The sequence below is a fragment of the Accipiter gentilis genome, chromosome 2 (genome assembly GCF_929443795.1).
Source record: "Accipiter gentilis chromosome 2, bAccGen1.1, whole genome shotgun sequence".
NCBI classification, from domain to species: Eukaryota; Metazoa; Chordata; class Aves; order Accipitriformes; family Accipitridae; genus Astur; species Astur gentilis.
The window spans coordinates 54,513,639-54,535,204 of record NC_064881.1 but is presented as its reverse complement, the minus strand read 5'-3'; the positions used below and the strand labels follow the sequence as shown (position 1 = coordinate 54,535,204).

General features: G+C 52.7%; 2 protein-coding genes across 4 annotated transcripts in view; one reads left to right on the top strand and one right to left on the bottom strand.

Moving 5' to 3' along the window:
- Positions 1-16,194, bottom strand: part of BOP1 (BOP1 ribosomal biogenesis factor) — a 67,927-nt gene extending 51,733 nt beyond the window's left edge. Inside the window, exons 1-3 of the mRNA XM_049820171.1 lie at positions 16,104-16,194; positions 15,721-15,870; positions 383-493 (exon numbers count right to left, since the gene is read on the bottom strand). Of these exons, the coding sequence (XP_049676128.1) occupies positions 383-493; positions 15,721-15,870; positions 16,104-16,112 (270 nt within the window). The 5' untranslated portion in view covers positions 16,113-16,194. The remainder of the gene's footprint in view (positions 1-382; positions 494-15,720; positions 15,871-16,103) is intronic.
- Positions 16,195-16,569: 375 nt separating this feature from the next.
- HSF1 (heat shock transcription factor 1) overlaps positions 16,570-21,566 on the top strand; it is a 70,176-nt gene continuing 65,179 nt past the window's right edge. For 2 of the 3 annotated variants that reach the window (XM_049820250.1, XM_049820243.1), the window contains exon 1: positions 16,570-16,966. In XM_049820250.1, coding sequence (XP_049676207.1) covers positions 16,835-16,966 — 132 coding nt within the window. In that variant the 5' untranslated portion in view covers positions 16,570-16,834. The remainder of the gene's footprint in view (positions 16,967-21,566) is intronic. The other variant, XM_049820259.1, reaches the window with a different exon arrangement.

Below are 21,566 nucleotides of genomic sequence, written 5' to 3'. Positions count from 1 at the left end.
GCTCTGGCTGGGCAAAGACAGCGCTTGTTGTACGACTTCTAGGAAGAGTGGAAGGGAGGCTCTTCCCATACGGGAAGCGCTGTCCTTTCCAAGGTGGATGTGACGTTCCTTTTGGCTGCCCCAGGTGCTCCAAGCGACGCACTCGAGTAACGTACCCTCACCAAAAGTCTGCTTAAGAGCCCTGACTTGGTGCCTCTGGCCTGCTTTGCATTAGCAGCAAAGAGCAGTCTGGCCAATTCCCCTACAGGGACAATGTTGCTTGAGCGTATCCCCTCCCTTCGAGATCACACAGAAGCCAACATGGAGAAGGAAATCCATCCATCACCTCTACCTCATATCCACATATTAAAAAACCCCCAAACAACACTGCAATGGGTCCTACCTCTTCATCTGAGCTGTCTTCTTCATATTCATTCTGAGCAAGCAGATTCTCATTTTCCTTCAATGACGAATCATCCTCCAAGATTTTGCTCTTCCTGGGAGCCCCTTTGGCCTGAAAGACAAAAAAAAAAAAGCTTAGTAAGATCCTATCATGTGGATCTTTGCATTTTCGTGTTCGCTACATCAGAGACCTTGTGCTGGGCAATGAAATCTGAAGCTGCCACTAACATCTAGACAGCTGCCATGTCCAAGATCACCACAAAGCACTCCATGCCCCAACCTGGACAGCACTGTGCAGTACAACCTCTCACTCAAATCTTCTGGGACACCACATTGCAGAGGGAAGGAAGGAAGGAAAGCGCTCATTAAGCAGCGTGCTCTTACATTCACTTGGGACTGCAAAGAGAGAAAGTCAATCACCTCTCTTCTGAGGACAGGTTGCCTGAGAAGCTCTCTGGCAGCTGCTTAGCTTGCACAAGAATTGCATTCTCACTCACTGGGCCCAAAATTATTCTCCCTCTGCAGCTTCCATATGAGAAGAGCAGTGACGAGTGGTGTTCCTCAGGGGCTGATACTGGGACCAGCGCTGTTTAACATCTTTGGTGGCAACAGGGACAGTGGGATCGAGCGCACCCTCAGCAAGCTTGCCGACGACACCGAGCTGTGTGGTGCGGTCGACACGCTGGAGGGAAGGGATGCCAGCCAGAGGGACGTTGGCAGCCTTGAGAGGTGGGACTCTGTGAACCTCACAGAGTTCAACAAGGCCAAGTGCAAGGTCCTGCACATGGGCTGGGGTGATCCCAAGCACAAATACAGGCTGGGCAATAACTGGATTGAGAGCAGCCCTGAGGAGAAGGACTTGGGGGTGTTGGTTGATGAGAAGCTCAACATGACCCGGCAATGCGCGTTTCCAGCCCAGAAAGCCAACCGTACCCTGGGCTGCATCCAGAGCAGCATGGCCAGCAGGTCCAGGGAGGGGATTCTGCCCCTCTGCTCCGCTCTGGTGAGACCCCCTGGAGCACTGCGTCCAGCTCTGGGGTCCCCAGCAAGAGACAGACACGGACCTGTTGGAGCGGGTCCAGAGGAGGGACATGAGAATGGTCCGAGGGCTGGAACACCTCTGCTGTGAGGAAAGGCTGAGAGCGTTGGGGTTGTTCAGCCTGGAGAAGACAAGGCTCCGGGGAGACCTTCTTGCAGCCTTTCAATATAGAAAGGGGCTGATAAGAAAGATGGAGACAGACTTTTTACCAAGGCCTGTAGTGACAGAACAAGGGGCAACAGTTTTAAACTGAAAGAGGGTGGGTTTAGATTGGACATAAGGAAGAAATTTTTACGATGAAGGTAGTGATACGCAGAACCAGGTTGCCCAGAGAGGCTGTGGATGCCTCATCCCTGGAAAGCGTTCAAGGCCAGGTTGGACGAGGCTTTAAGCAACCTGGTCTAGTGGAAGGTGTCCCTGCCCATGGCCAGGGGCTTGGAACTAGATGATCTTTAAGGTCCCTTCCAACCCAACCATGATTCTATGATATCCCAGCCATCTTCCAGAGTTATTTCAAGACTCTCTGTCCCTCTTTTCCACTGGAGCTCAATGCTACTGAGACGCGGAAAGACGCAACCAGGACAGAAGTTGCAACAACCCAACCTGCAAGAACAAGCAGAACAGAGAAAGGATTTCCCAGCAACACTGCTTCCTCTGAGCATCAGTCAGAACATAAACAGCCAAGGATGAAGTGCCAGTGCGGCTCCAGGCTTAGGATGTAAGGAGCTCATCACAAACCACCCAAACTCACATCGCAGAAACAGAAAAATTTATGCTGGAAAGGACCTCTGGAGGACTCTAATCCAACCTCCTGGTCAAAGTTAGATCAGGATGCTTGGGATCTTGTCTGGTTAAGTTTTGAGTATTTTCAAGGACAGAAATCTCGCCACCTCTCCGGGTCCTGTTCCAGGGCTGCACCACTCCTGTAGGCAAGAACACTCCTTACATTCAACCAGAATTTTCCTTGCTCCACCCTGTCCCTATTGCCTCTCATCCATTCCCTAGACATCACAAGAGCCTGGCTCCATCTCTTCTGCACTCCCTTGTGAAGCTGCAGACATCAATGGGATCCCTCTTTCTCCCTTCTCCTGGCTGAAGAAGCCAGCTCGCAGACCCTCCTCATGTCCCGTGCTCCAGTCCCAACCATCTCAGTGCCCTCTGCTAGACTCATTCCTGCCTGTCAGTGTGTTGTACTGGGGAACCCCAAACTGGACCCTGAGCTCGGACGGGTCTCAAGTGCCAAACAGAGGAGAAGGACCCCATCCTTAGTGCTGCCAGCTGTGCCTCTGCCAGTACAGCCCCAGATGTGGTCGGTCGGTGTTGTAGAGGACACGTGCGGACTCCCAGGCTGTCCCCAAGACCCCCAGGTCCTTTCCCCCAGAGCTAGTCCTTGGCAGTTCAGCTCCTGCTGGCCATGCTGCACAGGGTTATTCTGTCTCAGGTGCAGGACTTAACGTTTATCACCCTTGAACTTCACAAGGTGCCTGTCAGCCATCTTCTCCAGCCCACCAAGGTCTCTCTGCCCTCCATCAGATCCCCAATAGATCCCAGAGCCTTCTCTCTCAAGTAAGGACAGACCCAGCAGCACCATTCTCTCTATCTGGCAGGACAAGTGCATGGTGCTATCACAAGGGCAGGCTTTTCCCAGCACCGAACTTCAGCAAAGGTCCTGCCTACCGATGGGCTCCACCACGTCCAAACTCAGGACTCCAGAGCTGCCGGACAAAGTGTTTGAGATTGGGTAAAGCACACAACCATCTCGCCTGTGTAATATGAAGTTACTGGTGAGTTTTGGTGTGATGTGCACATTTGGAGACACTCTGAACCTCTTTGGAAGAGACCTGGGTAGAGAACAGGGCAGGAACAAGCTGCAGACAGAGCCCCCAAGGTGGCAAAGTCACTGTGATAAAGAGACTCCCACCATCACATGTACTACACACCGTGCCAGATGTGTCCAACTGAGGTTACCCACCAGGAGTGGTGGGACCAACCCCACTGACAAGGAGCTGAATGCAGCCTCTATAGCCTGGGTTATCCCAAATTTTTTCCCAGGCCAGAACCCGCAGCGGGCAGGACACCTGCACTGAAGCCGAGCTTGTCCTGTCCCACGGGCCACATGTTCTGCTCCCGTCAGAGAGACAATGCACGGGGCATGCCTCAGGCAGGAATTAATTCCCTCCTCAGACACGGGTAATCAGACAGCACTGAGCATCAGACTTCGCCCACTCGCTGACCTGCTGTGTGGGTGCCGAATAAGCTACAGATCCTTCCCTGGAAAAGAGATTCTCTCTCCCCCCGCGCGCCACTCGGAGTGGGGGTAGGGGGAGAATGGGGACCCTGGCTAGATCGGGTTTACGGGAGGATTCAGTGAAATAATCGGAAAAACAGCCCCAGAAAACGTCCCTCATGGGAGCAGTAAAATCCACACAGTGTGTGATCACCTTCTGCTGTACGTACACACCAGTGCAGCTCCCCCGAGCCACAGGGAGAGGGGTGGGAGAGAGCCTGGAAAATACTGGGCCGGCAAGAGGATGAGATTACTGCAAAAACAAAAGGCTTTATTAAAAAATTTTTAAAAAGGGAGATTGGAGATAAGTTTTTTTCCAGGCTTTTGGCGCTACAATGGCTTTGGACTTGAGTTTCCATCTTTCCCTCGTTTCCCCCTTTCTCTCCACCGCCACGATGAGACCAGAGAAGAATCCTGCGCCGCAAACGTGGGTTGCTGATGCTACAAGCTGCCAGTGTCCTTGAGAGTGAAGGCCGTGCCAGGAGGTGGCATGCAGTCACTCCAGCACTCCCACTCTTACCCCAGTGATGCTCAGGTTCTCGGTCCACGCAGTTAGGGAGAAAAAACAGAGGCCCACGGGCTCCCCAGGTCCTGGGTTTACTCCGAGAGCTGGCACAAGCCAGGATGTGGCCCAGGCTTCTTTCAGGAGATTCACCCTGGCTGGCACGTCTGCAAACCAGACTCCAGCATCCAGGGATTAGGCATGTCTGTCGGCAAGTTCAAACCCTTCAAGAAAGCTTCGCCAGGAAAATAAGACAGACCTCAGCTAGGACATCAATCACACACCCAGCACCCTATAATACTTGACTAAAGGCCACCTGGGACACAGTGAATGCACACTGAATACTAAAACCATTTTACCAGAAAAGGGTCTGTCTGAACCAGACAGGGCTCTAAAGGGGGTTTCAGGATAAGCAAAAGGTACCAGGAGCAGAGGGGCCAGCAGACCTGGTCGCAGGGGAGTGTGGTCACCGTTCACTTCTCTTGCAGGCTTATTGGAAACACCTCTCTGCACCTTCCAGGTACGTTTACCTTGACGCACACAAAGGCTTTTTCCGCGCAGCCGGGTATCGGTCTGCCGGGGTCCCAGCCAGCCGGGCAGGCAGGGACAGGCTGGTCCCCTTAGCTTCGCAGGGGCTGCGTTCGGACTCAGGGAATAACGACGAAACTTTGCTCCGGCGCCCAGGCAGCCCCGTGCAGAAAGACTCGTTCCACCAGAGGGCGGCAAGCAATGCCGGACACACCACAAAACTCTGCAAAACCCCTCAAAACTGCCCTGCCAGCAACCCTCACCCCAGCTGCTGCCAGGGCTCAGGGACGAGGACCGCCTGGCCCCCACCCCGGGCATCCACGGCTAGTGGGGATCCAGGAGTCGGCACTCCCAGACCTCGGCTCAGAGGGGAGTCGGGCAGTGCTGAGCATCCCCGACAGCCATCGGCGAACCCCACTTCTGGCAGTTTTGGTCGCTGGAGGGGAGACCTGGGGCAGCTGGTGGGTTTCAACAGCAGGCAGGTTTCGACAGCACAGATGGGCCTTGAGAACAGGTTTAGCTGTAAGGAGGGGGATAAGGGAAGAAAGATTGAAGCCTCCCACAGCAGTGAGACCTGTAACCTCCTCCCTCCCAAATCCACCCCTTGGCCCCCACATGCGGATCAGCTGGGATTCCTCTACCCCAAACTCCAACAGGTAAATTCAACAGAAGAGTTCAGAGGAACTAGAAAAAAAGGATTAATCTAAACTAGACCACAAACTGGAGAGGCACAAAGGAGAGGGAGAATACCACCAACAGGCTTTGAGGAGAGCCACATCCTCGGAGCCCTCCACTTTACACCACCAAAGAGGCGTGCGGGATGGCAGGCAAACCACGCTTGCTCAGACACAAGCGCCACGCTGCTGTGCTGCACAAGCCTCTCCGCGTCTTGGCCAGGCCGAGATAACAGCTTTCCAGCACAGGCAGAGCCAGCTCTCCCCAGTTATGCTGCAAAAAGCACATCACGTACCTGACTGGAAAGAGAGTCTTATGACAGCAAAGATGCTAAGGAGAGGCAATATCTTTAGTTATAAATTCGAGAAAGGAAATACCCTTTCAGGAACACAAGCCCCTCAGGTGTGAAGGAGAAGCAGAACTGAAGAAGGCTTGTCTATCCCAAAGCTCTTCCACATCCTCCAGCTAGATAAACTTGTGTAATAGAAGATACTGCCTCTGCCTACACCAGTCCTGCTTACTTCCTTAAGCTATCGCTGCTACGACATCCATACTAGACAGCCTCGGAAAGACCAGCTAGGCAGACTATTTAGCGGCTGCCTGGACTAGCTGAATCGGTAAGGGAAGCATCCCCCACTGCATTTGCTAGCCAGCAGAATAAGCATCAGCGCACGTTAATGGTCCAGTTAGATCCTCCTTCTCCTCCTCAAACCAACAGCCACCAGAAGCTGGATTAAAACATCAGTAGCTCCTTTGGCTCCCCTTCCCCTAAGCAAAACCTGCTCGCCTCCCACCATAAAGTTCTCAAAGTGCTCCCACGCAGTTCCTCCTTGGTTGTGGAGAAAAGATCAGAAACTCCTGGCTTGCAATCTTCCAGCAGGAAGGGAGAAAGGTCCCTGCTGTCCCAGCGATTCCCAGCTACAGAGGAGCAGAATCTCCTCGGTGGAGCTGCAGAGGCAGGAAAGCTGGAGGGAGGGGGGGCACCAGCCGGGAGCTGCTGCTGCAAAGACAGAGCGGGTTTATGAGCAGCTGGATAGGTGAGGGGGAGGACGGGCAGCAGCAAGGCCAGACGTGCCGGTCAGGGCTGGAGCGAACAGGTAACAGACCCTAACGTGGAAGCAGCCCTAGAGCAGAGGGGTGAGGGAGCTGTGGCAACAGCACTTATGTGGGCCCAAAGCAACAACTGTCCCTCATGTTCAGAAGAGGGGCTGCCAGGTTTCTCTCTCAGCTTTACCAGATGCTGGGATGTGCACACAAATAGTGAGAGAATCTTGCTCCTCGGTGCCAAGCCCCGACCTTGCTAAGATCATATGGTCAGGGTGGGGAAAAGCAAGCAACCACCACACACGCGTCATCTCTTCCTTTGCTAAAGCAAGATGGTTCTTGGGCCTAATACTGTCAAGTTGCTCTGCTCACCCTGTGAGGCAAAACAACTAAAGCCTCAGTTTTACACATGGAAAAACGATACCTAAGGGAGCAGCAGTGATCTAGCTTGCAACAGGGCTAGAAACGGGATCCACAAACTCACACCCCTGCGAGCCACAGTGTACTCGCGTGGGCTGTTCTCCAGGACCTGTCCTCCACCTCCCCTCCACACATGTGAACACCAACCTGCAGCAGCTCCAGCTGTTCCACTGCCTCTACACCAACCGCTGCTGATTTAGGGACAAACAACAGGCCAGGCTTGTGAAGAAAGCCAAGATGAAGCCACATAATTCCTTCTGATGAGCAGGGCCTCAGGTTCCAAGAAGCCTGTCAGACCAGCTGAGCCTTGTGGCAGTTTAAGGGCTTAAAACACGTGTTTACCTCATTACCAGCTGTTGCATTTTAAGAGGTTTCCGTTCTCAGGCAACCTCTTGCAAGCGACAAGATGCAAGACAGCATCTCAAGCAATCGCAGCCCACTGCTAAGCGAACGCCTGTGCACGCCTCAGGTTTGAGCTTAGATGTAAGAAGATCCAAATCAATGCCTTCCGAACAAGAGCAGTAAAGCAGCTCCTACCAGGGCCAGGACAAAGCACCTTGCTCAGCCAGCCTCACGGAACCAGGGCTATGTAACCGAGCCTGTGCAAGCAGCTATCTGAACAGCAGTCTGTATCTGAAACATGCCTGCTGCTGGGAACCCAGGAGGAACTCACATGGATCCTCCCTGTAGGATAAATTGGGTGTGATTGGGCCCATCGCAGTTGGAGACAAAGCGATCTTTCCACAGCCCGGTGCCTTTGGCAGAGTGGACGTTGTCTTGTTTCCACCAGGTCAAGTCTTCTTCTGCTAACCTCTCCAAAACCAGGAGACAGAACCTCGGTGGCCACGTCACACGCAGTGCTTTGAAGAAGTTGGCTGCTACTAACCTTCTCTTGTCACCTGGCCCTACACGTCCCTGTCTTCTAGTACCGATGTGCTGTTCAGCCAGCCTGTTGTATCTCTATAAGATGTATTGCTGTGAGAGCTGAAGGCCTGAGGATGAGGAGAGGTAACGCATGCTAAGACTGTCAGTGCAAGTAACAAGCCTGAAATTTTCACCCTGCGGGCAAACATCAATTTTGTTCCATTCCACGGGGCTGACAGAACTGCTAACAGCACAAAAAAACAAAGCCTGCCATGGGAAGAGTCTCGCTCGCACACCAGACTCGAGAACTAACGCATCTCAAGACACAGACAGCTTGCCGGAGTACCAGGCAAACTCAGCAGGTTTGCTGTTTATTGCTTCGGCTTTCCTTTGCAGAGCTTTTGTCCGGAGGATGTAGTGCGGTGTGTGTGAAAGCTGGCTTGTCACCCCCAGGAGCACGGAGCCCTGCGCCGACCTAGGCTTACGGCTGAGCACAGCCCTCCCGGTAACACCGACACCGGGCTGGGGCAGGGACCAGCACAGCAGGCTGGGGACACCGAGATCTGCCGCTCTCCTGGCGCGGTGACTTAGCGAGGCACCAAGCGCCAAGAAGCGACGCTTCCACTGATGCCACGAGCTGCTGCTAGCACAAACAGGGGCTTCCTTCCTTCCGTGACTGCTAGAAACAAGCCCCAGCAGACAACAGGCAAGAAGACTCTGCAGAAATTGGGCCACCACAAAAGAATTTGTCAGCTGCTTTTCTCTTTCAGACTGGTGTGGCAAATACGAGTACAAATTAATCCACAGGAGAGGAGAAAAAGCAATACAGGGCTAGTGAGAACTGAACCGAGGGGCTCCTCTGTCCGGTCCCCACATGCGCTTTTGCTGATGAGAACGCATCAGCCCCAAACGGTTGGGGTCCTGCTGCTGTGGCTGCGCGGTGCTGAGCTGAAGGCAGCGTGGAGCCACCGAGAAGAAGGAAAATGAGCACAGGTTCACTGACAGGTGCTGATGGAGAAGCGGAGAGGAGCTGGATATGGTACTGCAGCCCACAGCCCTGCGAGGGTGCTCCGAACCGTGCATCTGAAGGGACGAGAGCAAGGCAAAGCCTCCAGGTGCAATCCCTGCAGGAAGGGAAGAGTTAAGCAGCTCTCCCTGCCTCGCTGCACAGGCAGTGCCCAGATTTGGCACAGGACGGATTTGCTTCAGGCGCTCGGTGCCACAGCAGGGACTCTCTGACAGAGCAGCACTGAAGGGGCTTCCTGGATTATAAAAGCAGAAAATAAACATTTCAGCCTGGCCTTCAACTGCAGGCCACCGGGCTTTTCCCCAGGGGCTCCAAGAGCAGAGTCGGACGGCTCAGCTCAGCACTGGGGCTGCCAAGGAAGAAAGCACAGCTTGTCAGAACGCTGGAAGTCATTAAGAGGAAATCTAATCCGACAAGGACAGCCTAATATTTACAGAGCCCTGTGAGCTAGAGAGGCACTAAGAACGGGGCTTTGCAATCTGCTGACAGGCAGGTGGTGGAAGCAGTGGCCTTTCTCGCTCCTGGATCCCGAAGGGAGCTGGGACAGCACAACTCAGTTCAGCACCTTGTTGCTCAGACCGGATTAACACTTCTCCACGGGCTGAGGCGCCAGGGCTGGCTCACAGTTCAGTACCTCTCTCTCTCCTGTCCTCAAGAGAGGCTGTCTTTACTCCTCTGCAGATTTTTTTAAGCCCCAAGGACGAGACTTCTTACATTCCAACTTCCTAAAAGCATCTTCTTGGAGGGAGCTGCAGATAACCACCAGGATCGCGAGCAGGAGCACAGCTCTGGAGAGGCACCTCATCATCCCACCACCATCTACGCTTGAATTCTGCCCAGACACTAACACGTCCTAAGCCATTTTGTGTTTCATCATCTCAGGAGCCATCAGTCTTCCCATCACTTCCCTAGGCTGGTCAAACACAACAGTCACAAACCGGGATACTTCACAAGATAAAAATACAAGCCTCCGGCAAAAGTATTTCAAACACTGAAACGTTCAGCAAGCAGTAACACCTCCCCTGAATCTAAAGGGTTTCTCCCTTGCCAAAGCCACTGCTTCCACAGATGGACAAAGAGCAGACCAGCCAAAGAGCATCAGCTTGGCTTCGGCACCCTCCAAATCACTGGCTTTCACCAAGAGAATATCGCAGGTTTTACGGAAGCAGCGAGAGACCACGATTAACGGAGTCAGTCGGCAGAACAGTGCCACAACCCTTCGCCATAAGGTGCGACATTAGCAGCGTCCTCCCAGAGCTCCCGGCTCTTCCTGCAGCCCCAGACAGGCCTCTCCGGGAGGACCATGATGCTGAGTCTACAGAAAAGCTCTGGCAACCTGAGCAAGCAAGGCTCCTTGCTGTCTGGTCGCTCAGCAGGAAACCTCAGAGTAATCACAGAACATCTGCAAGCTTCCCTTCCCTTCTCCGTCCACACGCCATCCTTCTCCACAAGCTCCCTGATGCTCTCTGCATTTCTCTGGCAGAGCAGGAGACCCTCCTGTCGATTCCCAAGTGCTGTATGCCTTCAGCTGATGCATGTAGCTCTCCTGCGCGTAAGTCCAGAAGCTTCTGGAAGAAGCAGCTTGTGAATCCTCTCCAACCTCGATTAACTTGCTGGACAGCCAGAAGATACTGAAAGCAAGAGACCCAGGACATGCACGAAGCCCTCCGAAAGCGCTCCAGAGCCTGGCTCAAGTGACGTTCATGGTGACAGGCCATTCCCTGAGAACAAGGATTTCTTTAACATCAAGGCTGAAAATCCAATGGGGAGGAGCAGGAGGCTTCTCCGGCACCAGCTCAGGTGTCCACACCAGCGGCAAGGCACAAGTGATGTTGGAGCAAACTGGCATCAGCTGGGAGGCCTAAAGGCAGGTTCAAAGCAAATTTCCACGAGACAGAATGAGGTCTTCAGTTTTGAAAAACAGGGACAGCAAGACAACCATCCAGGCTAGAATGAGCATGCTCGCCAAAACATGCAAGAGGACTGTAAAAATCAGGCCTGGCTCTCAGAGGGGGTAAGCTGATCTTGCTGAAAGGTGGTCTTTACCCTCGCCATCCTCCTTTTGCTGCTCCCTGTGTGCCGGCTTGGCTCCTGACACACTCCCCAGGGAGTCAATTCAACCCGCTCACCTCGCGGAAGGGAAACTACCTCAGCAGGGAGGAGAGACGGCTCTCGGGTCACGCCGACGAGGTGACCTGGCTCAAGAAAGCATCTTCTGAGACGGAGCAGAACCAGAAGGGAGAGGACAAGGCTGGAGACAGGAAACATCCCCACTCTGGCAGCCCTCAGAGAAGCTGCTGACCATGAAGTTCATTAGCCTGCTGTGAAAACACAGCGTCAGAGAAGCTGCCAGGGAGGGTCCGCATTCTGTATTTGCACTTTATTACCTAACTGCAAGGAGCAGGAAGAACTGGGGGCTGTCACCGCCACGCATAGTAACAACAGCTCTGCATTATGGCTGACAGCTGCTTTTGGCACTTACACATCACGTCCCCGATGGTGCTACGCTGTATTGGAAATGAATGCTGTATAATTTGCAACATATTTTAAGCTTAGGGCTAAAAATCAATTAAATTTCCGAGAATGAGCTAAACAAAGGCAGAAGCGACTGTCCTCCAGAGATCCCTGCTGTTCAGATACCTGTTCACAGGCAGGCTACAAATCATCATTCAGCACCGCCCCCAGAAGTGCCAAAGTCATCACACCAACCTACTAAACAAAAAAAGACATCTAAGAACAGACTCTAAACTTTTGGGCAAGCATTAAAATCCCCCCGAAAGGAGCAGGGACGAGCCCCCTTCTGAAAAGGCTGCCGACAGAGGTGCGAGTCAAACCATTTCCTCTCTCACCAGGGTTAAAACCCCGCAAGGTCTCCTCGGAGCATTTTAGGGACACAGCCCTGGGTAGCAGCATCCTCTGTTCCCTTACAGGGAACGTAGCTTGGAGGAGATCCTAATGAGCAGCCAAGGCCACGGATTAACGGCAAGGACACTCACAGTCTGTGTTTATTTTTGGAGTCCTTTTCTTCTCTTTTTTGCATTCCTGTAACTAAGAACCTGACAACTCTGCTCTGCCAGAATAAAAACTTGTTTGGCGGCACCCAAAGACTGTTTCGGGTTTGCACATCACTTTGGCTAAACCACTCCTGCACAGCACAGAGAACTGAACAAAATTGATAATAAAAAAAAAATTGATAATTAAAAAAACCCCAACAAGTGGTCACTTGGGGCAGCGGGGGAAGCAGTGTGCACATGGGCAGGGTCGAGGCCACAGACCAAAGAGCAAGCACAAGCTAATATCACAAATACCAGCTCAAGCAAGAGTCGCGGTCTCGTGGGCAGATCCTCCCACCGCTCCCATGACAGGGAAAACTGCAGCATGGCAGCTTACAACTCCCAGTGGGTGTCAGTTTCTTACCCATCACGCTAACAGCAGCTCCAACAACTGACAAGCCCTTAGATGCAGGCACAGATACCCACACTCTTATCTTACAAGAAAAAATAATACACACCCCCCGCAGGTTTTGCCATCACAACCAATCCAAGTAAAATTTTAGCTTGCCTTTTAATAATGTTTTCATAACTAACTCCTAGTAAACAAAGCAGATTTGCCTACTGGAGAACTGATGAACAGAAATCAAAGGTTTTAAGAGTCTGCAATTAAGAGACCAGAATTTGAGAAATCTCATTCAAAATTAAACACATCTACCCAAGGCAAATAGACAGCTCTCCAATGCTAGCAAGTGAAGTATTTTCTAGGCAGAAGCTAGGTCTCTTCATTCTCACCCCAAAGCCTAAAGTTCATTTTTAAATACCACAGTATTATACGAAGAGCGTTAGCGTACCCTGTGCCTGCCACCTCCACTGGTGAACCAGCAGCTCTCCCCGGCAGAGGAGGACCACCAAGCGCCCTGATGACAGACCCAGCTCAGACAGAGTTGTCCTACGAGCATTCGTTCCCCAGACCCTGCATGTAGCTCCATTTTCTTCTCCAAAGTGAATTTTCTTCTCTCCGTGAAGCAGCGACCACCATTCCCAAGCTAAGAGCAAAAGTGAGACGCTGCATAGAGCAATGGCCAAGGAAACACTCAAGATGCTCCTGGGAAATTCTAACGTTGTAGTTTGCTACGCTCTCCCCAAGTTCCCGAGCAGTTTCGAAGCAATGTAAAACTCTAAATTGCATACAGCTCATGAAATCATCGAGTCACTCTGAGAAGCTGTCTGAACTGCAGAAGCTTCTAACACTGTAACGTAGCAGTTTTCAACCCATTTACTTATGGCATTACACAAAGGGCCCTATAAAGAAGGAAGAGAAGAAAACCTAGCTGCAGGAGGCTGTAGTTCACCATGCAGGGTTCACAGCTCCATCAGAAAGCATTTAGGGGTACTGCAAATCAAAAAGGACAGAGGCACAGACAGTAGAATTACTTCCTTGCAGGACCCCAGAGAAGAAAAGGGTCTGAACAGATGAAACTTCTGTTAAACCCTGCACTGGGAAAGTGATGCCCTTGCAAAGAAGCGTTTCTTTTTTCCAAACAGAAACAACAGGTGAACACCCAACTCCCACAGTTTATATATCGAACACGACATTCTACAGTATGGAATATCCCTTTGGCTAGTTCGGGTCAGCTGTCCTGGCCGTGCTCCCTCACAGCTTCTTGTTTGCGCACCTGCTTGCTGGCAGAGCATGGGAAACTGAAAAATCCTTGACTTTGGATAAGCACTACTCAGCAACAACTGAAAACACCAGCGTGCTATCAACATTATTCTCACACTAAATCCAAAACACAGCACTGCACCAGCTACCAAGAAGAAAATTAACTCTGTCCCAGCCGAAAGCAGGACAATATCCACCTCTTATTCTATACCATTTACGTCATGCCCAGATCCCACACTGCCCAATACATTTCTAATTAACCACCACACCACTTTTCCTGCTTTTTAGCATATAATACACAGAGATAGCATTCCTGCAGCCTATGGGCCATCTCTATCAAACGTCTTTCAAGTTCATTCAGTCCATGACTTTGGGCTCCATCTGTCCCAAGTCTGTCCGGGCAGGGGGGATGGCGCACAATCCGCTCAGTTGGCAGAACCGGATCGGGCTGTGGTGCCCCACTGGTCCAAGTCTGATGTGTTTCATGTCTTTTCCCTCCGTGAAACTTTTTCAGGACCCTTCCCACACAAGAGGAAACCCAGTCAAGTCTCTGCTCAGTCCCTAACATTCCCCCTCAGCATAGCTGCAGTCTGTGTTCAGTAACCCTCTCCACACGCAGCCCAGCAGCACGCAGGGCTCCTGTGTGGCAGGAACGGCACTAGCTCCTGCCCTTCTGCTAAGACACCGTTGCCTTTGCACGGCAAAGGCCCCAAAGGCAGAAGGCCAAGCAAGAAAGGCAACTGGGAATCTGACTTCGCCGAGACATCGCTACAAAACCAACAGGCTATCCCTGCCCAAAGCAGCAGCAAGGCCAAAAAAGGGACATATTGCAGAGTAACGGAAACAGCATTCAGGATCAACCCCCCCCCTCAACCTCCTCAGCTTCTGCTGTTACTGCTGTAGCTCTCATTTAGGCTGTGCTACCTGCACAAAGCACGTGATGTTCCAGTGCAGAGCAGAGCATCATGTCCAGCTTGACCTGGGTTGCAACAAGACAGTGATGTCTCCCAATGCCTGCCGATACCTTCTTACAGACCTATAGCATCGCACGTACTTGGATATTGAATAAAAGGCTGAAGAATCGGGAGGGGTGTGTGCAGAACCAGCCCCAGCTCTCAGACAGACAGATGCACAATGCACTGGCAGTCAGTCCTGGCTTTAGCAATTGCCCTACTGCTTATCCAGCCGCATGGCAAAACAGAGCCGAGAGCCAACGCCAAGGAAAACAACCGCCACCACCAGCCAAAATGCCTGCCCAGTTTAGGGGACCGATTGTTCTGAAAGGAAAAACAGAACAACAACAACAAAAGCCCCGCTTCCGCAGAGCGATTTCTGGGCTGGATCAGCTGCCAGGCCTGGCCTATGCCGTAGATTCATAAGCAGCGGTTAAAGCACAACAACGAAGGCGGTGTCAGGGTGGGAACGAGCGGCCGTCGATGGGGACAACCCAAGCAGGACGGCTGCTGAACAGCAACGCAGCCCAGGCACTGCTATGAAACTCCTAAGCAGGTTACTAGAGGAACTTTCTACTCCAGACCTGGGTAAAGCTTCTACCCATTGTCCAAACAGATAAATAAACAGACAGATCCGGACAGCTAGGGTAATCACAAGGCACTTCTTGTTAACAAGCTTGGGGTGTGACCCAGGGCGAAGGAGGCTGCCCTGCCCGAAGTACCAGGGATCTGCACGTTAATATCTTGAGACAAATTTGAGCATGAGCCCGCCTGGTCGGACATCCCTGACTCCCGGGAGCTCAAGTTTGGGTGAATCTTCCTCAGCATCTCTGGGGGCTTCTCTACCCAAGGTGCAGCTCTGGTTCCCGATGCCAACCGAGACACACCGCCTGACCCAAGCCCCTGCTTGCGCAACTGAAGAGAAACACCATAAAAAAAACCACCAACCCAAAACCCAACCCCAAACCAGTAATCTAGGGACTTCACAGGTCTGAAAAAGATTCGTCTTTGCAGACGCTTCACCAAGGTTTGCGTGCACGGGTTTGGTTTTACTTTTTCTTCATAGTTTATGCATGGGGTAGGGGGACACCAACACGGGGCCTTTCTCACAACTGTTCCTCCTCCTCCTCCTCCAGGCAGGAGAGGGGAAGAAAACTGCGTTGGGCCTGTGTAACGTATCTAGACTGTATAGATCCTATACATCCACAGGCCGCTGCTTCTGAGGGCCGGGACCCCCCAGGGCCACCGGTCCCAGCAGGACATCCCCCAGGCTGCGAACACCCGGGGAGGTACCGAGCCTCGCCCACTGTAAACAACATTTCCCGGTGCTCAAGAGACCCTTACCTGTGTCCGGGGGGGGGGCGAGCTGCCGCCGGGGCCTTCCTCCTCCTCCTCCTCCTCCGCCGAGCTGCTGTCGGTGCCCGAGTCCTCCAGCCCCGAGTAGACGCTCTCCTCGCTCTCCGTCAGCTCCTCGCTCTCCCCGGCAGGACACAGCTGGAAGGGAACGGGGCAGCGGAGAGAACGGGGAGGGCGTCAGGCCGGTGGCGGCCCCGGTTGTGTCCCGTCCCGTCCCGTCCCGTGTGTGTGCGTGTCGTGTTCCCACCCCCTCCCCAGGGCCGGGACCGGTTCCCGCGTCCCCTTCAACAGGGGGGAAAAAAAACCCCAAAACCACCCAAACCCAAAAAGCAGCGTAACCATGGCAACCACCCCCCCGCGCGCCCCCCGACCTCCTCCATGGCTCCGTCCCGCGTGCGCCGCCGCCGCCGCGCACCGCGCCTGCGCGCCCGGGTCAAAGGTCGCGGCGCCGCTTCGCTTTCCCCCGGCGGGAGGAGAAGCGCATGCGCAGAAACGGGCACCGAGGAGGAGGAGGAGGAAAGGGAGGCGGGAGGGGAGGAGCGCGCATGCGCCCAGCGACAGGCCGGCTGGCGTCGGGGGGGTGCGCATGCGCGTAGGCGGGGCTGACCGGCGGCACGGCGCACCGGCGGCACAACGCATGCGCACAAAAGCGCGTCTCCCTCCCCCTCCCCTCCGAGGGGCGGGGCGGCGGGGGGGTGGTGGTGTTGCGCGCTCTCCCGGAGGAGGCGCATGCGCATCGCGCCGCCCGGCGCCGGGCTGTTGACGGCGGCGTGGAGGGAGGGAGGGAGGGGGCGTGGCCCCGGCGCGGGAGGGGCGGTGCCGCGCATGCGCTCGGCGGCGCCGCCGCGCGGGGGGCTTGTCTCGGAGGCGTCCCAAGATGGCGGCGGCCATGCTGGGCCCCGGGGGTTGCAGTGCGCAGGCAGCGGCCCGGCCCCGAGGCGGCGGCCGCCGGCGGCACTAAGCCCCCGCACCGCCTGCCCGCCTCGGCCCAACCGCTTAAACCCCAGCTGGCGGTGGCTTCCCGGGGAGGGCGCCGGTGCGCCGCGGCCTGCCCCGGGGCCTGCAACCGGGCCCTCAGGGCGCAGCGGTGGCCGCCGCCGTTATGGAGGGGCCTGGCGCGGCGGCGGCGGCGGTGGGCGCCGGCCCCGGCGGCAGTAACGTCCCCGCTTTCCTCACCAAGCTGTGGACCCTGGTGGAGGATCCCGACACCGACTCGCTCATCTGCTGGAGCCCGGTGAGTCCCGGTGAGGGGCCTCGGCCCAGGCGTGTCCGCGGTCTCCCTCGGGCTCCGAAGTGACTTTCCCAGCCGCAGGCCTGGACCTTGCTCTTTACCGGTGTGTCACAACATCGGAGCGGGTTCCCGTCCCTCTCCAGGCCTCGCAGTTGCTCTTGCCCGCTCCTAATTAGAGGTGCTGCCTCTTTCCCCAGTGGTTATCCCATTATCTCGTTACCCCAGCGCCGCAATACCTCGGGGGCAATTGAGCTATCCTGTGTACTTGGGGGGGGGGGGGGGAACACAACAAAAAAACCCAGCGTCTGGACGCTCCTCTAACTGTTTCCATGGTAGGGGATGCTCAACAGCTTTTAGCCGTGTCATTATAACCGCTGTGCTACAGCCCGTGCTGTTTTTCTGGCCTGTTTCTACGGCGCTGGCCCGATTTGTGGTTGCACCAGTCACGCAAGTCCGCTTTTTCTATCTTTTCTAGCCACTCAGGGAAGTCTTAAGTTTTGTCTCAAAGATGGTAGCGTGTGGAGCCAAATGCCACGAGCCGTTTTTCAGAGGCGGCTACATCCGTGGTGTTCACCCAAAATCAAAGGGAAGAAGTTTTGTAGCTGTTCGGTCCTTAACTTGGCGGACCAAACAGTTCAGTAGAAATAAGTTCTTGTGAACGCTCACTTACTCTGTCTCCTGTACCGCCGTATTGCCTTGCTTTGACCGCAGACCAGACGTTTGCTGCCAAAACTGTCGAGGGAAGAGAGATGAGGTAATACTGGTAAGAGTGAAAAAGGATTGTCGTGTAGAGGTTTGACTTCAGATGGGAGTGAGGAGCTGAGAGGAGTGGAACTGCTGTTCAAGATAATAAAACGTGAAAGATAAGGACCAAAATAAAAACATAGACACGCTGGGAATGTTTTCTTGTAAGCCTTGATCGTAGCTGCTCTCCAGCAACTCTTAACTGTTTGCTTATCTGACTCAATGTGGCAGTAATGAGATGAAAGACCTGCGCTGTCTGTTTGCTGCAGATATTGCATTGCTCTTAACTTTGCAAGTCATTGCCTCTGAACAAATGCCTTGTCCTGTTACTAGTGCAAACAAAGATTTGATGCCTTGCGTTAAATAAGTTTGTATTTGGTTTTGTGTTGCTGTAACACCGTGAGAAATTGCCTGTAGGGGTAGGGGACGAATGATGTTACCCCATTCCCCGTGCCTTTGGGAACTGCAGCGCACAGGCAGGTCACCTTCCTCCTGGGGGTGGGTGCGAGAGCTTTTTTGGGGGTGTCGTGAAAACTTTGGGCCTCTGTTTGAATGCAGACTCGCTGTTTGGGCGGTGTTTAAATTAAGCTGTGCCACTGGGAATATGGAGTAGTATCTCTGGAATTAGTACCTACATGCAAATCAGCATGCTTTTGCAAATAGGTATATGTACTTTGCTTATGTTGACAGGTAAAGAAAGTTGCCTACATCTTTACATTTCTCCTTGCCCAAAAGATTTTGGTGAGTGTCCTGAGTGGAGAAGGAAAGAGGTGTCAATGTTGAGGCTGGAGTTCCTGACTGCTTGCTTCCACCCCTTGGCACAGTTTGCTGCCCCCTCTTTTGGGGGGTTATTGCTCATGGGGACCATTTTGGTTTGTAGCATGACTACCCCAAGCTGTACTAGCCCACCTGGGGGGCAAGGGAGCTGCTCCTGGTAGGTGAGAGTGAAAAGGTAGGAAAGGGAGATTCATCTGCTGGTTTTGCATCTGATGAAGCAGTGTGCTGGGTGAGGTTGCTTCACAGTAGCTGTCCAGGTACATGTTCTTGTCCTGTGCTAAACGGGCAATTTCCTGCTTTGTTCACCGAGGGATAAGCTGCCTTTATTTACTGCATGTTTGCTGCAGGGAACAGTGTGCGTGAAGAGCAGTGTGATAGCCTGGACAGCTGGAGCACTGAGGTTCAGCCCAGATCGAAACTTTATTCCAAAGCAACTTTGCCAGTCTGATAAATAGATATATTTTTTTAACTGCTTTAGACTATTGGTAGGTAGACAAACCTTCTATGTCTTGGCAAGAGCTGAGGAAGCACGATCTGGATGGATACGACTCTTAAAATTTATTGTGAAGTCTTAGATCCTGATGATCTTCACTTCAGAAGCGGGGTTCTGCTTGTGTGGAATGAATGTGTCAGACGTCTGAGCTCTTTGTTTCTCCTGGTGGTGAAAGTAAATGTTCTGTGAGTCGATGGAATCTGTGAAAGCCTGGGAAAGGATTGGATCTTCCCCTAAGTAGTTCCCTTGCTTTTTGTTGTTGTTAATAAAGACTGTGATACAGAAACAAAGTAGTTTATTATCCTCAGGCTCACTCAGGTAATGAGTAGTTGATGACTCTCAGCTTACTGTGTTTAATTCCTTTCTTTTAATTTCCTCTAGTAATAGATGGAAGAAACAAGCTGTAGGAGTTCAGGAATATGGATCTCTAAGTAGTTGCAATAAGGAAAGGGATCTTTTATGTGCTTTTGAGGAGAAATCAACTCAGTAGAAAGCAGAAAAATAATCATAAGGGGGAGATAAAGAAGCAGAACATGCTTTTCAAAATATATAGTTTCTAATTTGACTTCTTTTGAAGGTAAAGTCTTCGAATTTTATTTGTGATTCCTTGACACACCTTTTTTTTAAAAAATTATTTTATAACTTTCTCATCTTGGAAACTTCTCTCATCCCTACAGCTAATGTTAATGATTCAAACCTCCTCCTGGGTGCAGTCACTGCAAGTCTGAAAGCCAGGATGGCTTTTAGGTGTTTACCGTGTCCTCAGCATCAGGTGCTGTGACAGCCAGGTTTCTGCCCTGCCTCACCCATAAATCCCACCGTTTCCTCAAGTGTAACGTTGCCGCTTTCTATTCGGAGGACTCTCAGATTTGCTAGAGGCCAAAAGTGTTCTGGGAAAGTACCCCAGTCTGCTTCCTCTTTCACCAAAACCTCTCCTCTCGGCCTCAGGGGCAGCCTGCTGAGCTGCATTTTCCAAAGGGCACGCAGATAGAAATGGGTTTTCCTCATTGTTTCAAATCAGTCAGTGCTTCTCACATATAAAGATGAGATCGCACCCGACTGGATTACTGGGCAGCAAGTTTAAAAGGCAGATATCTCGTAATGTCGCTCACAGATTGTGTAATCGCTCCTCACAATGATGGTGCGCAGGCCAAAACCGTAGGAGAATTTGAAAAGAGTTCAAGGAGGATGGGTTGTTTTCTTATAAAAACAACATCTGGATATAATTTCTGCCCTCGGAAGTACCAACACTGCTGTTTGCTGGTAGAAGCTTGTTAGGGAAAGTTGATGTTGTCTTGCTTAGACTTCCCCAAGCGTGTGAGGTGGCATCTTGTCTCCCTGGACCTCGGTCTGATGTGGGACAGCAAGTCTTGTTGACTCTGCAGCAGATTCCTCCGTTGAAACAACCAAGTTGAAGTATATTTGGGATACAAATAATAAGACTAGTTGAAGACTAGTTTATTTGTGACATTATTTGCTACATTTACCTTCCTTTCCAAGGCATACACTCAACTAGGAGTTGGCTGCTGCCAGAGTGCAGACCGCCTTTGCATCTCTGCTAGTGATTGTGGGGCCTCGGTGAGTGGATTCAGCTTTTTGTCCTCTGCGGGTTGTTTTTTGTTGTGTTTTTTTCCCTGGATCTTTTCCCGTTGAACTTGTGAGTTTTAGTGGCTCATCCTGCTGCCATTCCTGCTGGAGGTAATGGGAAAGTGTGCCTGGGGATGGTAGAAAGAGGGGGACGACCTTTGCTGGTAGCAGCCACCTGTTTAAATTGAGTTACTTGGAGGGTGGACAGCTTGTGAATCTCTGGAGGCCAGGAGATGCTCTGAGGAAGCAGCAGTGCATTTGCTCTGCTCCTAGAGAAGCTCCTGCTTAGGTATGTGGCTGCTGTCATGTGTGGACCTCTGTTCTGGCTTGGTACACAGCTCTTGGGCTCACATTGAACCATCCCTGCCTGCTAGTGTTAGGTTAACGGTTGGACTCCATCTTAAGGGTCTTTTCCAACCTAAACAATTCTATGATTCTATTCTAAACTGGCAGAAAATTGGGTTTGCTTTTACTTCCATGGTCTGGCACATTGTGGGCTTGGGTGACCGTCAGGGCTGCTCCTCGGCATCAGCAGGGTGCTAGATTGGCATGACCGCAGGTGAAACCGTGCCTTACGGTGAAGGTCTGCGAGACAGCCGCATTTGTCTTGCAGTGGCTAGGTACGGGTGGTAGTTTTGGCCCCTCCTAAGTTAAACCACCTCAGCAAAGAGGCAAACAGGTGCCCGCTCAGGAGCCGGCAGGGTCGGGGCTTCCCCTTGGTGGTGGTGGCGAGTCCGTGAATCGGCATGAGCTGCAGCGTACCCCCTGAGAGGTTTGCGGGTGCAAGAGGGTGGGGGTGAGGTGGGGAGGGTTGCGTTCTCTCCCGCTCTGCCCGGGTTGTCCTGTCCTCCTGGTGATCGTTGGACCCTCTGCTGAGCCTCTTCCACCTGCTGAAGTGAAAGAGCCGAGCTGGTTCAGAGGGGTCCTGGGGGCTGCAACTGGCAAATGGTAAATGAGGGATGGAGCAAGACCTCCCTTTTCTTGCAGTTGTTACCTGTTTTT